General features: G+C 51.6%; 1 protein-coding gene across 3 annotated transcripts in view; it reads right to left on the bottom strand.

Annotated features, from left to right (window-relative positions):
- Positions 1–15,345, bottom strand: part of IGSF3 (immunoglobulin superfamily member 3) — a 101,183-nt gene that overhangs the window by 21,618 nt on the left and 64,220 nt on the right. For 2 of the 3 annotated variants that reach the window (XM_064469250.1, XM_064469260.1), the window contains exons 4-6: positions 14,625–15,014; positions 12,527–12,928; positions 8,445–8,849 (exon numbers count right to left, since the gene is read on the bottom strand). In XM_064469250.1, coding sequence (XP_064325320.1) covers positions 8,445–8,849; positions 12,527–12,928; positions 14,625–15,014 — 1,197 coding nt within the window. The remainder of the gene's footprint in view (positions 1–8,444; positions 8,850–12,526; positions 12,929–14,624; positions 15,015–15,345) is intronic. The other variant, XM_064469269.1, reaches the window with a different exon arrangement.

Genomic DNA, 15,345 nt, shown 5'->3' with positions numbered 1-15,345 from the left:
TGCTTCTCTATTATATGGAAGAGGGAAAAGTGTAGGAATTTTCTTTAACAGCATCCCAAAGTCCTAATTAAGCAAGTAAGATGGCCCTGAGAGCCAATTTTTGTGTATACATATTAAAATAGAAGACCCTGAGCCATAGGCTCAGCATGTCTGGAGCCTGCCATTTTGCTGTAAGGAAGCAGACCACAGGTTCAGTAAACCCAGGAATTTAGTCTCCGACCAACATCAGAACAGGTAGAAACCCTGAAATAATCAGCCCCTTATGAACCAAGGTTCTGGAGAAGCATTCAGATAGAAATTGTCCTTTTTTATTCTGCTGATACAGAGGTGTTACTCTCACACAGTAAAATCATCATGGGAAGAAGTGGCTGGGTTTATTTTACTAAAGTTGCTTCCTTTACATGGGCATAGCTGCACCACCTGGGCATGCAGGTCACTGTCGCATTGAAGAGCAAAGCCACTGTGTCCAGCCAGCTGTGTCCCACCAGCAGAAAACACTCTCAGACCACTAAACCAATGCTCATGAAGGCAAGAGCAGGGAATTTACGGTAATTGGGGCTGGGCCATCTCTCTGCCTGGCTGTTCAGCACTGTTCTTCTCAACATAGGACACGGCCTGCCTGTGCAAAGGACTGATAGGGAATACATAGTTCCTCATCCCAGGAGAAGCATCCCACGTGATACAGAAGCTAGAACAATGGTCCAGGTCCCATGCACAAGGATGGGCCACCAAAGCTGCTGCTTGGGCATGCTGGCGAGGACATCTGGGCTGGGTACCATTCTGACTGGAGGGCTGAGAATGCAGCAAGAGAAAAACTGTGCTGCTGCAGCACTGAACCTGCTGGCCCTGTGGAGACCAGCAGGGCAGCTAAGGGGCTGGGGCTCCATGCATGGACCAGGGAAGGAGAACAGTGGTCAACACCTGGCTGGAACCTGCTCATCACCAGTGCTCCCTCTCCCCCAAGGGCTGCCCCTGCTTTTGGAAGCTTCAAGGACATGAGGGATGCACAAAGCTTTAGATCTGGACAATGTCTAAATACTGTTCACTGCAGAGTATTTTAGTCCAGGGAGAGCAAACAGGGAATCGATGAGAAGCTGAAGTGTGTGGACAGGAGACATTCAAGACAACATCAAAGAAGTTGCATGTGCACAGACTGCAAACAGGCTGACACCGTGGTTCTGTATACGCATGCTGCAAATGGGAGTGGAAAACCGCTCAGAAGATATCAAAGAAAGAAGCAGAGAGTGCTTTGAAATTGAAATGAAAAAATTGCTCCTAAAAAAGTAACCTTGAAGAGAGTTACTTTGAACAGAGCAGCATATTCTGAATACAGCCCAGGTCTCCTGGCATTGTCAGTCTTGTTTGGGGGCTGAGAAGCAAGACAGCCCGCAGTAAGATCAATGGGCACACACAGAGCAGGCTGAGCTGGGTTAGGCTCCCACTAGGTGCAAGAATGCATTCCCGCCCCCTTCACTCCCATGAAATGCATCTGAGATGCTTCACACATTTAAAATACAGCTTCTCAGGTTATGCCCTTGGGCGCACTTTCCAAGCTAAAGCCCCAAGGGAAGCACTGAACCTAACTGACTGCAGTCAGCTCAACACGCTTGGCTCTCATGGAAGTGTTTCACAGGAAAACCTGCAGAGGAGCCAAGTATCACTGCTCCCAGATGGGAAACCAAACGCAGGGGGAGGTGAACACAGCTCAGACCCTGCAAGGCCAGTGTCAGCATCCCCAGCACGGGGTCAGGAATGCTGCAGTGCATCCAGCATGAGCTCCCTCCTCTGCTGCTCACACCAATGGGCTCATTTCCACGTGGCAATGTTTTTGTCGGATCAAGGTGGTATATGCTCTGGTTGTTTTGGCTCTGCTGACAGCAATGTAACCTCATGTCCACCTGCCACCTGCATTGGGCCAGATTTGCCTGGCTGAGTGATGTGGCAGAGCACCTCTCCAATACCCGAGCGCGAAACCGCAGCCAGCTTGACAAGGCCAGCTGGCAATCACCCCACTTGATGCGGAGCAGGGAGCGCATCTTCACGTGGATGCGTGCCCACGGGTGAAACCCCACCTCAAATCTGTATTTACAAACCAGTGCCCGAACACTGGAGGCTATGTGACACACCACAGCAGCAGCAATTAGAGGAGGCTCTCGGGTGTGTATGGCAGCGACAGTACATGGAGAAGATGGGAGATGGGGATGCTGGGAGCTGGGTGTGATGGCTATGTGCAGAGAAAAAGCACCCTGAGGTGCAAGCCTGGGATAAGTAACTGTGCCAAGGAGGTGGCAGCAAGTCTAAGTGGGAGAGCTGTCCCAGGGGACCTGAGAAGTGTGGGGACAGAGCTCCCCAGGGCAAACATGCAGGGGTAGGAGACTACCAGGGGTATGAAGTGGAAGAAGCAAACCCACCTGTGCTACCTGGAGAAGGGCTCCAGCCCGGTTGCTAATGCAGGTCTATGCAAGGGGACAGCCCTGGGTCATGCAACACTAAACACCTTCATTTCATCTGTTCAGTGTGCTGGAAGCCAATAGGAAAGAGCTCTGAAGCAGAACAGCAGGTCTTACCCCATCAGTGATGAAGAGAAAGGAGCAAGTCCCCGAGCACCCAGGGGAGAGGAGACTGCTCTGCACCACAGTCGCGGCTGCTGATGAACAGCCTCCTGTCTCCCCTGAGCGCTCCTTGAACTCCTTCGTCACTCAAGCGAGAGTACAACTATTTGCCAGATGGAGCAGGCAGCTGTAAAACAGGGAAGCAGTGCTAGTCTACAGAGCAAAACCACTCTGGGATCAAGCAAGCAGCAAACTTAAGTTTCCAGACTTCACTTCTGTAAGGAAGTTTCCAGCTCATTAGCTTTCCTTGTTCAACTTTATTGCTGGATGCTGCCAGCAGCAAAAAGTGACAGGTATTTAAGTAGGCACTTCGTGGCCCTTGAAAACACTTTTTTTGAGCCTGCATTCATGAGTCTGGGGGAGGTGAGTACCCCACCAGGCACCCATGGTAGAAAAGGCATCTTTTGCATCCAACCATGGGAGGATTCCTCGCATGCAGAAGTTACTAAGAAATAAGAAGAAAGGCATTAACAGTATCTATTTTTCATTTGTTAGGGAAATCCTCTCCTTATCCTACGCAAATGCCTTGGAAATTGTTTGAAAATCAGTCCTCCCTTCCCAATACTTAACAGAGTGCCATAAAGCAGCCTGTTTTTCTAATTCTCCTCTGCCTCATCCCCTCCTCATGCTCCCAGCATCCCCAGGCCATGCGGTTACGACCATCACCAAGTCTTCAGAGGGAAGGATGAGCAGGATACTGAGCAGCCTCTCTGCAGCTACCAGGGATGGGCTTGGACCAAGAATTAAGAGTCCTCTGTTCTCTGCTCCTTAGGTTTCTCCAGCCACTGCTATCCCAACCCCACCATGCTGTTGTCAGTGGTAGTTTCTCGTGGACAGCAGGAGGGCGGCAGAGCACTCTGCACCCACCCTACTCCCAAAGTAAGGTTCAGGAACAAGCCTCCCCCTTCTCCAAGGCCAGCTGAGGAGCTTTCACCCTCACCCTACACGATGGTTTCAACTTGACAGCTCCTAATAAACCAAGCTTTACAAAGCAGCCCCATGAAGCTAATTAATGCTCTAATGAAGAGCCTGACTGCCTTGTTTGCTTGATGGCTCCCAGGTCAATCAATCTGCTGTAGCCCAGCTTGCAAAAAGGAGCAAGGAGCCCAGGACCCCCAGCATCTGCTCGGTTATCATCCCCCACCACTCCTCCCCATCCCTCCTCCCACATTCATTACTGTCAAAAACCCGGCAGCAAGAGGGCAAATCTATAGAGGCGACAGCAGCTTCTCCCTGCGTGCCACCCCAGGATTAGTCATGAAGGGACCGGTCAAGGGATGACGTGAGGATGAAGGGGTGGAAAGAGCACAGAGGCAAGGGGATATGGATGCCCTGCAGGTCAGGATGGGCAGATCTGTGCCTCAGTATGAAAGGGGCGAGGGGCTGCTCAGTGGGCTTTGCCACAACCTCCTGCTTACATGAAAGCTCTGCTTTTTATTCTGCTATTGCCAGAAAGACTCCCAGCAGTCGGACCTCAGGCCCTCTCAGAGCTCTGCCAAATCAGCCCCTCGCTTGTGCTGCAGGGGAAAGATAAGTGTGGTAATGCATATGAGGACAATGGCAATTTAAGACACCAGCAAATCTGCTCAAGCCTCCTTGCCAAAAGAGTCCTATCCAAACATCCTAGCCTGCCCAGATCACAGTAGAATCCTCATCATGCACAGTGCCGCCAGAGACTGTCTGCTGCCCTGAGTCCCACACACCGCATGGACACACGCTGCTCCCAGACAGCACCTCCTGTCTCAGCCATTCCATCCCTGAAAACCTGGCACAGAGAAGCAAGTTCCAAGGAGGAGCTGGGAAGAGAGCCTGCCTTGCAGCCCTTGGGTCCCTCCTTTACCCACATGCATCTATCTACCACCTTCCTCCCTTGGGCAGGACCCAGAGCCTGGGCACCACTCCCCCTCCATGCAATGTGAGGAAGGGCTCAGAAAGCAGCAAGGGGGTACTGTTCAGCTGGCATCCTCATGCCCAGAGCTCAGCCCAAATCCATGTGCTTTCAGAGTCACCTGGGTTCAAAAGGAACCACCTCTGGCCTAGAGGAGCAAGGGCCAGGGAGTCACCACAGCTGTCCCCTCCCAGGACAGGACACATCTGTTCTGACTGTCCTCTTGCTGATCAGCCCAGTAAAGCTTGCATGGAGGATGCTCTTCTTCGCCCGGAATGGGGAAAGTGTGTAAAGGACAAGGCAATCTCTCTAGAAGGGAAAGGGGTGGTGAGCTCTAAAGACAAGCCTCAGCTTTTGGGAATGAAAGAACTGGGGATTCAGAGGCAGGCCAGAAGGGGAGCCCCAAACACAAGGCTGCAGGTGGGAAGAAATCTCCACCCCTGCACTTGGGGCTTGCTCCAAGCTCAGCCCGCACTCCTCTGCGTGGTCTCCCTCCAGCTTCGGCTTGGGGGAAGCAGCTGTCGTGAACCAAGCAGTACTTTTATTGTTCCTCCCTCATTGCAGCAACACAAGCTCACGGAGAAAGAAACAACAGGCAACTTGAGAGATCGAAGTCAAAGGGAGAGCATAGCGTTTTAAGGACACAAAAACAGCCACAGGCAACCTAGCCTCTCCCCAGTCTGATCCACAATCCTGCCCAACAGACTCTCATGCCAGCCTGGATTTCTACCCCAGCCTGCAGAAGTTAAAACCCAGCACTCACCCTACAGCAGTGCAGGCCCCTCTCCCTGCAAAGCACACATGAGCTACCTGGGGCAGCGTACCTGTACCTGTGCACAGCCCTCCCCCTGCGTCACAAACCCAACTCGTGCCGGCTTGCATGACAGCGAGGAGCAGGCCATGAAAGGGAGAAACACTGGAGCTTCAGATCCTCCTGCTGCTGCGTTTTCACAAACCATCAAGTGATAGACAACATACTCTCGTGAAACCTAAATTCTCTGTAAACTCTCACATGTACAGCCAGCATCCTTCACAGGGCCTTTCCTCACACTGCCAGTCTTTATAACTCCTTCATGCCCATGGGGCCAGGAACCTCACACTCAAAGGCTAAATCTGGCTCCAGATGCCATGCAGGGCACTTCTGCCATGCCACCTACAGATCTTCACTTCAGAGCTGTGTTAATGCTGCCATTGCCTGCCTTATTCACCCCCTCCTTCAGGAGCTGTGTGTTCCGTTTCTCAAATACTGTTCATTTCTTCCCAGGAGTAGGAAAGGACGGGAGTGTTTCAAGCTGCTGGCTTTTCCTCAACATTACCTGTTGGCCACAAGATAGCCACAGGTGAAATTACTTTGCAGCCACATTAATACACGCAATTCAAAACCCACAGTACCACCTCTGCAGCTACCACTCAGTACGGATGTCAACTACAAACACTACCCACTGCAAGAGGACAGACAGGCTAGCACTGAAACAGCAAACTGATACACCAGGAGAAGCTCCAGCACCCTGCCCCTTGAGGATGTGGGATTTCACAAAGCAAAGAGATTAGTGAAGCAATCAAGAAGCCATTATTTTGCCTTTTTCACCTGAACACACTTTAAAGGCTGACATATATCAATTGCCTGCACCTGGAACCTGTCAAATAGAAAGGTCGCTGACAAACAGGGAGCGAGGGCTTAAGAGGAAACTAGAACCCTGGCATTAACTTACAATCCAGAAACACATGCTGGCTCAATTTCCCAAAAGACGTCCACACAAGCCTTCTTTACAGTGTCCTTTAGTAGATTGGTAGTGGACATGGTTCACCCCAAACTCACTGGCATATGGGTCAAGGCAGGAGCCAGTGGGCATGGGAAAGGAGAAAGCTAGGACTAAGATATCCCACTGGAGCCTGAAGTTATGTCATATTAAGGTGACTACAGAGCCACAGGCAGACTGACAGAGCTCTCAGGAGTTCAGTCGTCCAGTGGTCCTGAATGACCCCTTTTGAGGGAGCCCCAGATATTAATCTGAAAACCAGAATCTGCTTCATCAGCACAGGTCTGACTGTGTGGTCACTAGGATGTTCATTCCAAGGTGACAAAGGAAGGTACCTCCCACATCATCCTGGCTTCTCTCTGGAGATTATCCAGCCAATGACCCAGCAATGACATGACATGACCCTCTGCAGCCTGCAAAACCAGAGAGAACCACAGCAGTTGCTGGTACGACTGCTGGCATAGCATTCATGGAGGACATCAACCACCCACTCTCAGGGACTGCCTGGGACATGGAAACAAAACACAGAGGGAGCAAAACCATGATGTTGGGGACACTCTGAGGAGCCCTGCTCTTCTCTTCCATCCTCTTGTGGCTCATAAACCCAAAACATTACGCAACGCTCATTGGACTGACAGCTAAGATTTGTGTAGCCATAGTTTGCTGAGCAGGAGGGAGATACGGAGAGTTAAAAACCACAGAGGCCAGAGACTCATTCTGTTAAGGCATTACTTGATGGTTACTGCTCCAGTAAAGAAGAACTGGCTGCTAGAGCATGGTTTAAATGTCCTTTAAATGTCCTCCTGGCCACCCTGGGCTGTGACACAGAGGCTCTCCTCTGCATGCTTTTATGAAGGATTTCTCTTTCTCCCTGTCTCACACACATATGCATGCACAGAGATGTGCTTTGAAGCAGCATATTACTCCAGGGACCATAGCCAGTCAATGCTGTTTCCTAGGGAGATAAGCTAAAACGATGAACATCACCAACCTGACCTTGCGAAGAGTAAAACATGTATTCCAAGGCAGGATAATCAAGATAAATGGAGAAGATTAACCTGGAGATGAAGGCAAGGAAGGAAGGAGGGAAGAGAGAGGATGGAGAGCTCATGGGGCGCCTGGAGCTCACAGCATGCCCTGACTTTTCCAAAGACATGCTAAGGGTTGGGGAAGTTGGAGAAGAGTATGAAAATGGCCACTGAGGGGAAAAACACAAAGCTCAAGCCAGAAGACAAACCCTAGGAAGGAGTCCCTCTGCACAGGAATACGAAGGGAGGACTGACCATGCTGCTCGGACCTGAGCCAAGAGTCTTAAAGGTGCAAAAAGCCTCACTCTAAACATCAACAGCAGCCCTACAGCCGAGACAGCAATAAACCATTCAGCTCAGCGATGGCCCAGAGCTGCCCTGACCATGCATCTTTGCACCCTTCAAGGACCATAGAAGGTACCACCAGAATATCAGTGGATAAGGCCTAGAGGAGGCACCTAACTCTCTCCACTGGTTGTACATGGAGCATAAGCACCATGTAGGTTTTCTGATTCTCCCTGCCAAGGGAGGTGTCTTTTGTCTAGCTGTTGCACACCCTGGTGGGCACCCATAGCCGTGGTGACTTCCATCTGGAAAGGGCTCAGTTTCTGGCAGGGATGAAAGTCAAATACTTTGATCACTAGCTGCTTTTGAAGATGCTTCCAGCAGAGTGACAGAGGCAGCCAGTTACTAGACAAGAGCTGCAGCATTTCACCTACAGTGTGTGTGCGTGTGCAGGTTTTGGCGGGAGCAAATCTCTCTTCTTTGATCCTCTTTGCCCTGTCCCAGCCCTCTCTTCCCCATGTTAGTCTGCTCTGATAAATAGAGGTCGCAACCTGAAAGCCACCTCCGTCTCACAAGAACAGCCCAGAGACCATACCGAGCTGCAGCTACCTCCTCTCACCTCCCAGAAGAAAATCCCATGAACAGCGCACAAAGAGCAAAGAGAGGACCCAGTTGTCCAGAGATGATAAGGGACCTCCAACATATCTGCAGCCAAAGAGCCGAGCAGTCCCACCTGCACCGTATGCAAGTGCAAGATGTCAGTCACAGCCACCAGAGCAGTCCTTGCTCTGGAGAGACCACTGCAGCACTGGTACATACCCCATCACTGCAATGCACCCCCCCGCTCCTCTTGCGCGCTCTTGGCACTCACCTGGCCGCAGGACCCTGATTTCCAGCAGGTTGGAGGTCCTGTCCGCCAGCCGTGTCCAGCTGCTGTTGTAGTTCTTCCTCCAGAGCTCGGCCACGCACTGGTACTTGCCAGCCTCTGTGTCACTCGCCCTGCTGATGCTCAGGCGCACGTTGTTGCTGGACTCAGCCTTCTCGATGGCGGTGCGGGTCCGGAAACCCGTGTACCTGTCGCCCCACTGGACCCCGCCATCGCGCGTGAAGGTGACCAGGTCGTGAAACTCGGTGCTGCCCGCTGGCTGGAAACGCCACGTCACCGACACCGGTACCCATGACGGGTAGTGGGGCTTGATGATGCACTGGAGGTCGAAGGACTCATTGTAGGTCACCCCAGGGGTGCGGGAGATAGCTGTGACAGCAAAGCCAGCCTCTGTAGGAAGAGAGAAAAGTGCTTTGAGAGACACCTGCCTAACAAGGCCCTGCTGTTAGCATGCAAAAGCTAGGGCATGGTCATCCAGTCATGGGCCTGGAATAATCAGCTACTCGTGTTGTGTTAGCTCCTTGTTTGCAATTGCAAAGTGGCATGAAAAGCAGTGGCAAAAACACACTTAAGTGCCTGCGTAGTGGTGACTGCCTGCGTTAGCACAGGCTGCAGCAACAGCAGGATTGCACTCTATTTCTGCCCAGAAGAGTGAGATCCTGAGACCCAGAGGGTGAGCAGCCAGCTTCTGCATGCTGCCAACACCCTGTACAGAAATGCAGCAGTGCAGTGGCAAGGGAGCCACACCAGGCAGAGCAGCTACCCAGCACCAGCCTGACTGCTCGCAGACCCCATGAATCGCATCCCCCCCTTGGGCAAAGGGTCCCCACCCCATTCCCCACCCCAGGTCTGCAGCTGGTTGCTGCAGCTGAAGGAAAGATGAGGAAAGTGAGAAGTAGCAGCTTTCATTCATGCATCAGAGAGGTGGTAATGGTTACGAAACCCCAGGATGGAGGCAACTGAAAAAGAAAAGCTGGTTGCTCCTGTTCTTCACACAGCACCACTTTTGTTTTGTTCCAGATCATAGCTCTAGGATGGCTTTATGCAGTTATCCTCGCACGTGCACCACTCCACAAGGCGGTCAATACATTTTGATTCATCTACCCCCAGCACTTCGGTGGTTTGGGGGAGTTTAAAACCAGCAGTGTATTAGCAATTTGAAAATAACATATTCCCAGTCAACTGGCTTATATTTTGAGTCAGGGCATTTCCATTGCTCAGTTATTACAAGTTGCAGAGACAAAATATTTTCTTCTCCTCTTCCAATCGCTTCAGTGCAGCCAGCAGATTTAGCAGGAACCTTGTTTTCCACTAGCAACATCCACAAGAAGCGCTTCCTTCCCAGGAGGCTCCGCAGTGTGTCCCATGCCAGCTGGCAGCTCTCCTCCTTCCCCCTGCAGTGCTGACCATCCTGGCACCCGGCACGCCACCGCTGCAGGGGAGAGCCCGACGCCTGACCAGTGCCCAGCAGAAACAGGAATATCTTCTGAATCAGTACAGAGCTTCAGCCCGTCACCAGTCAAGAGATGAGCCAGGAGCTCACCACAATCCACAGAGCTGCTGCCACGGGCCAGACCTGAAGAGCTGCAGCACGGACACTGCTGTATCTGCGCACTTCCAGCAAGCGCCTCTGCAGCCCCATGGCACCACCGTGCCAGAGGTCCAGGATATGTAGAGCACTGTTCTCCAGTACTGAGAAAACTGGTCAGTCTTTGGGATTAAAGCCTCTTGCAATATGTTCAGTGACTACCCAGGAGAAAAGAGCAAGACTCAAACTGTCTCTCCTGCAGGACTGCTGCATCTCATACCCACATAAGATCTTACCTTCAGACCCTGCAGCAGCCCTCCTGCCCTGACAGGTGTGTTACTGGGCTCAGCTTGGAGCACTGCTGAGCCAGTGATGGCCCTAGAAAGCCAACTAAATTTCACCAGGACCAGCTGACTTCATAGAGTTTAATCTCCAGTTGGCCTGGGCATGGAAGCTTCATGAAGGGACTTCTCTTTACTGTCATTCAAAAGCCGGGTGTGTTTCCTCAGGTCCTCAAACAACATGCTCATGGCACTTAGGTTAACACAGAAAGGCCCTTCTGCCTTTGGGACTTGGTACAAAAGGAGAGAAGCCATGCATAAAAGTGGGCAGATTTTCTGCAAGAACTCCCTACAAGGATACAGCAGCCCCCCACCCTCACCCTGCCTGCCCCCTTCCTTCCCCAGCCAGCCAGGGACTGAAGTCCCTGCCAGGCACTTGAGATCCTCAGAAGTTCAGGGACATCTGGTCTCATCTGACAGCACATCTTTCTTCTGGCTATTGCTTCTGAACCACCCTGGAGATAGATTTATGGGCTTGAACATCATCTGTGCTGGTTCAGCTAAAGAGTTTCGTACCCTGGCAGACTGGCAAATGATTAGACCTTAACTTGAAATGTGAGTGTCACTAAATTTACTGCTTTTTTTTTTTTCACTAGCAATTTCCGTAGCCATCAACCTCTCTCGCTCTTTCTTAGCACCTTCTCTTTGAGTTTCTCAGGACACTTCACAACATCACACTGAACAAAAAATATCAGATGCAGCAGCAGCAACACAATACTTAGTATTTTCTTCATTAAATTTTCATGAGCTACTCCAGCTTTGCTAGTTATAGGAAGAGGACCTAGGAATTCCTTAGGACTTGACAGAACGTGCTCAACAGCTGGCAGTTTCTCTGGGACAAGAAGAGGAGGAGGGACAACTACCTTTCCATCACATCTTCTGGAACTGCTGGGCAATTCCACGCATCTTAAATTTTAACAAGAGTAAAAGTGATACATTTTAAAATCTCAATATTTAATCTCAACACTTCTACAAGTGGCAGGGTAAAGAGAAGGACTGATACATGGATTTACAGCAGGCCAAATGCTGCTGATCTCATGAGGAAGACACTATTGAAACCAAATGAGAATCCTCCTTTAGCTCTTTAAAAACATCCCTACCTGCTTTTGGAAGCTACATAGCAAGGATTTCCAGCCCCAGACAGAACAGCCTCTGAAAAAAGGTCAAAAGTGAAGGGGAGGAAAGGAGGAAAAAAAGTGAGATTTTAATCAGAATACGATACAGCTGTGAAGTCTGGTCTCTCACACATCTTGCCAAAGCTTAAGATCAATACCGCAGAGAACAAAAAAAAAAAATCAAAACACCCCAAAATTCCTATCTCAACCTTTCAAAAGAGCTCCCTGATTGTTTATAGCCCTGGCATTCTGCAAGTCAGTGGCCTCATAGAAGCTGTCATCCCTTCCTCAGTCTCTTGCAGAGCACTTTGGGAAATAGTCCAGGACTTAATATAGCAAGGCCTGAGCGGGACCAAAGTAATTCACGATCCATGCAAAACCCCTAATGCCCTACAAGCTCTCTCTTAAACTGATGGTTTCACTGCAGTTGAAATGGAGGAGCTCTTTGGCAGAGCAGAGTACCAGCTGCAATAATCCCAGGTCCTAGTTCGGCTTGGTCACGGACAATGTTGTGGTTCTGGGCCAGCAGCTCAGTGCCCCCTTGTAAAGGCAGTGAGGACCATTCATGACCCATGTCTTCTGCAGGCTTCTGATGCTGTCAGGGGTGCTTGCCATTTCCAGTGGCTGGGCCAACAGATGTCCAGTATTTTGCTCCCCTGGTCTGGCAAGCGGTGGTAAGGTATACCCAGGGCAGGCAACGAGGCTTCGATGCCCACTAGCTGCTGATGGAGCACCACAACTGCACTGCCCGTAGGCCAGCTCCAATGCTGGGGGTACATGTCATGGGACTGGCAGCCTCTCTCCTCAGAAGGATGCTGGAACCACTACCACTCTCCTTAGCCATCCCCTGCTTTGCTCTTGCCGCAGCCACCCCTCAGACTTTGCCCCCACACGCAACAGGGCATGCACGTGTTTTGCACCAACCCACCAGGAGCTGCGGGCGGGATGCCGGGTACCTCAATTTTTCCGGCAAGCAAGGGCAGGAATGCCAAGAGCAGACCTGGTTATTTGCAGGTGACCTCCCAGGAGGGGCTGGACACATGGGGAGCGCAGTCCCATGGCCCCCACGCCTTGAATACTCACCCAGAGCTGTGATGGACACTGGGGTGCCCGCATGCCGCTCCCCAACCATCTGCCACTCCCCATCCAGTGTCCGTGTCCACTCAGCCACCCGGCACTCGTAGTGGCCCTCATCCGCCTTGACACTGTTGAAGATCTCCAGGGTGAAGGAGCCAGGCCGGACCTGCTCCACCTGGATGCCCCCATAGCTGCTGCGCTCAGCGTACGAGGGGCCCGGCTGCAGGGTGCCCTCCCGATCCAGACGCACAATTTCGCTGCGCCGGTTCAGCTTGTCCACCAGCTGCCAGGTGACGGAGAGGCGACTTTGGGGCCCGAAGCCTGAGCGCACGTTGCAGCCAAAGCGCAGGCTCTCCCCCTCCAAGACATTGCTGGCGTTGTTGATAATCTCCAAGGAGATGCTGGTCTCTAAGGAGAGAAATGCATACACACAGGGGAGATGATACACACTCGCCACTTCTTGGTCTGCAAGAAGGACGCTGCCGGCCAGAGAGGCTTTCTACCAGGTGCAGGAAACTGCCCACGCATTTGGGTCCAGGCACAACTTAACCTCATGCGTGACCACATACAAAAACAGCTTGTGGGCAGCGAGCTGCTCCTGGTGACTTGCACACTCAAAGCAGGTGTAGGCCAAAGCTGGGAGAAATCTCTCCGCCTATGGCTCACGAGATATTGCCACATCTTCTGGTCGCAGGTCCGGGATGGGATTTCAGCAAAATTTGAGGGAATATGTGTTGCTACAACACGCACTGCATGCAACTGGCTCTGCCAAAAAAAGCTTCCAGCTCTCTGGGCTTTTCAATTCATGTCATCCTGATCACCATCTTGCCACATCCATTCCTAGGACACATTTTGGGAGAAGGTCTCCCAAACTCCCATCACTAGTGACACTGGACATAGCTATCAATGCCTGGTAACACCAAAAAAAACACCTGGTATCCTGTGCTTCCCAGAGTTGTAAGGCTTTACGGCTGGTTTTTCAGAGATACCGAGTGCTGGTTACTCCTGCTGTCTTCCATCGGAGCTATGGACACTTAGCACCCTTGAAAAATCATCACATTTGTTCCTAGAGCTGATGATTTATCAAATGGCAAGAATGAAATCTGTTTGAAAGGTGGCTGTGCCTAGAAGTACTACATTTTAGGTATTTGTCCAGTACGAAATTTCTAGCTAGAGTAATTTTCAAAGCCAAACAAATGAGACCAAATATTGCTAGGAGAGAAAAGAAATAGAATTTATTTCAGAGAAATGAGGAGGGGGAAAAAAGCTAGAGGAAAGGGCTGCATTTCCCTACAAACCTCAGAGATAGGAAACAAACATTGCACAAATCGTATTGCAGCTACCCTCTGCTTGGTCAAAGCCCGCTGCCAGGGTAGCCTGGGCAACACGTGCATGGTTCATGGTGCCACAGCTACCTGAGTTTCAGAGAGCAAAACAAGGAATGAGGCAGTGGTCCCTCTTCTCTCACCCCATTATTTCTGTATTTATCACGTTTGTCTGACAAACATAAAAGGCAATCAGTCCAGCCTCCAGCTGGGTTGTTTTCACCAAGGTTGGCAGACACACAGTGACTATGACAGAGCTTCATGCTGAAGAGCAAACCAGGGCTAGAGGAGCACGTGAACCCTGGTTTCTCCCAGTACAGCTGTCTTGCAAGACAGCTGAACAACAGCCACTGAACCGCCTGCAGGAAAACCTAGCAACTCTTAGGATAAACCAGGGACAAGCCGGTCTCCCCATTATGCCTGCTGGGTACTTCAGAGCACCCAGCTCCCTTCAGAGCAAGGCGAGGAGAGAGGTGTGAGGAGCAAGTCAGAGGCTGTCACACACACCTGCAGCTCAAGGCCAAAACTGCCAGCCTGGGGCCATTACCAAGGTGGGAGCTTGTTTCCCGACCTGCAGACCTGACACATATCCCTCCTTCTCTATCATCCCCTTCCCATCAAAAAAAGAGTCATGCCAGTTACGATTTCAAGCCTCCACAGCATGCAAACTCTTATCCTCCCTCTTCCCCACCGCCAAAGTCTGGACACATCACAGCCTCACCAGCTGGCTACCCAGTAGAGCAATGGCCCCAGGAGGTGATGGGCAAGTCTCTACTTACTGAGCGGCAGGACAGTGATGGGGATGTTCTTCGGCCGCTTGCTCTCCTTGTCGATGAAGTCCCCCATCACGGTCTTCTCCCGCTCAGTCACCCGGCAGTTGTACTTGCCACTGTCCTCAAGGCGGAGGCGGTAGATCTTGAGCACAAAAACATTGTCACTTTCTTTGGCTACCTTGAGCTGGCCCAGGGCCTCGCGCTGGGCAAACTCGTTGTTGAGCACTGGCACGGCGTTGGGCCCCAGGCTGGCAATAAGGGAGCTGTTGAAGGCCCAGGAGATGGAGAAGTAGCGGTCAGGGACATTCTGTGCCTCCAGGATGCACCGAAACTCCACCGGCTCACCCACAATGTACGTCCGTTTCTCTGTCTCCAGCCGGACACTGAACTCCTTATCTGGGGAGAGACAGACCAACTCACATCAGCGTGGCAAAGCCCACCGGGACAGCCAGCACACCTCATGCGAGGTATGTACAACTTGCCACTCTCTGTGTATTCAACACGCCTCAGACACGTGCATCCGCAGGTGGAGGGGCACGGGGCTTGCTTTTGCTGTGAGAGCCCTGATGGGCTGTACTGCAGGGGAGGCAGCTTGCTGCCCAGCATGCAAGAGCTGCAACGCCTCCCCCCAGCCATAAGGCTCTTCCCCAGCTGTTACTCCTGGGAGCAGCTCTGCTGCAACACCGGCACCCAGTGGCACTGCGGGATGCAAGCTGGAGCCTAGTCC

This window comes from Phalacrocorax carbo, chromosome 1 (genome assembly GCF_963921805.1).
Source record: "Phalacrocorax carbo chromosome 1, bPhaCar2.1, whole genome shotgun sequence".
Taxonomy (NCBI): domain Eukaryota; kingdom Metazoa; phylum Chordata; class Aves; order Suliformes; family Phalacrocoracidae; genus Phalacrocorax; species Phalacrocorax carbo.
This window is presented reverse-complemented; position numbering and strand designations above follow the sequence as displayed.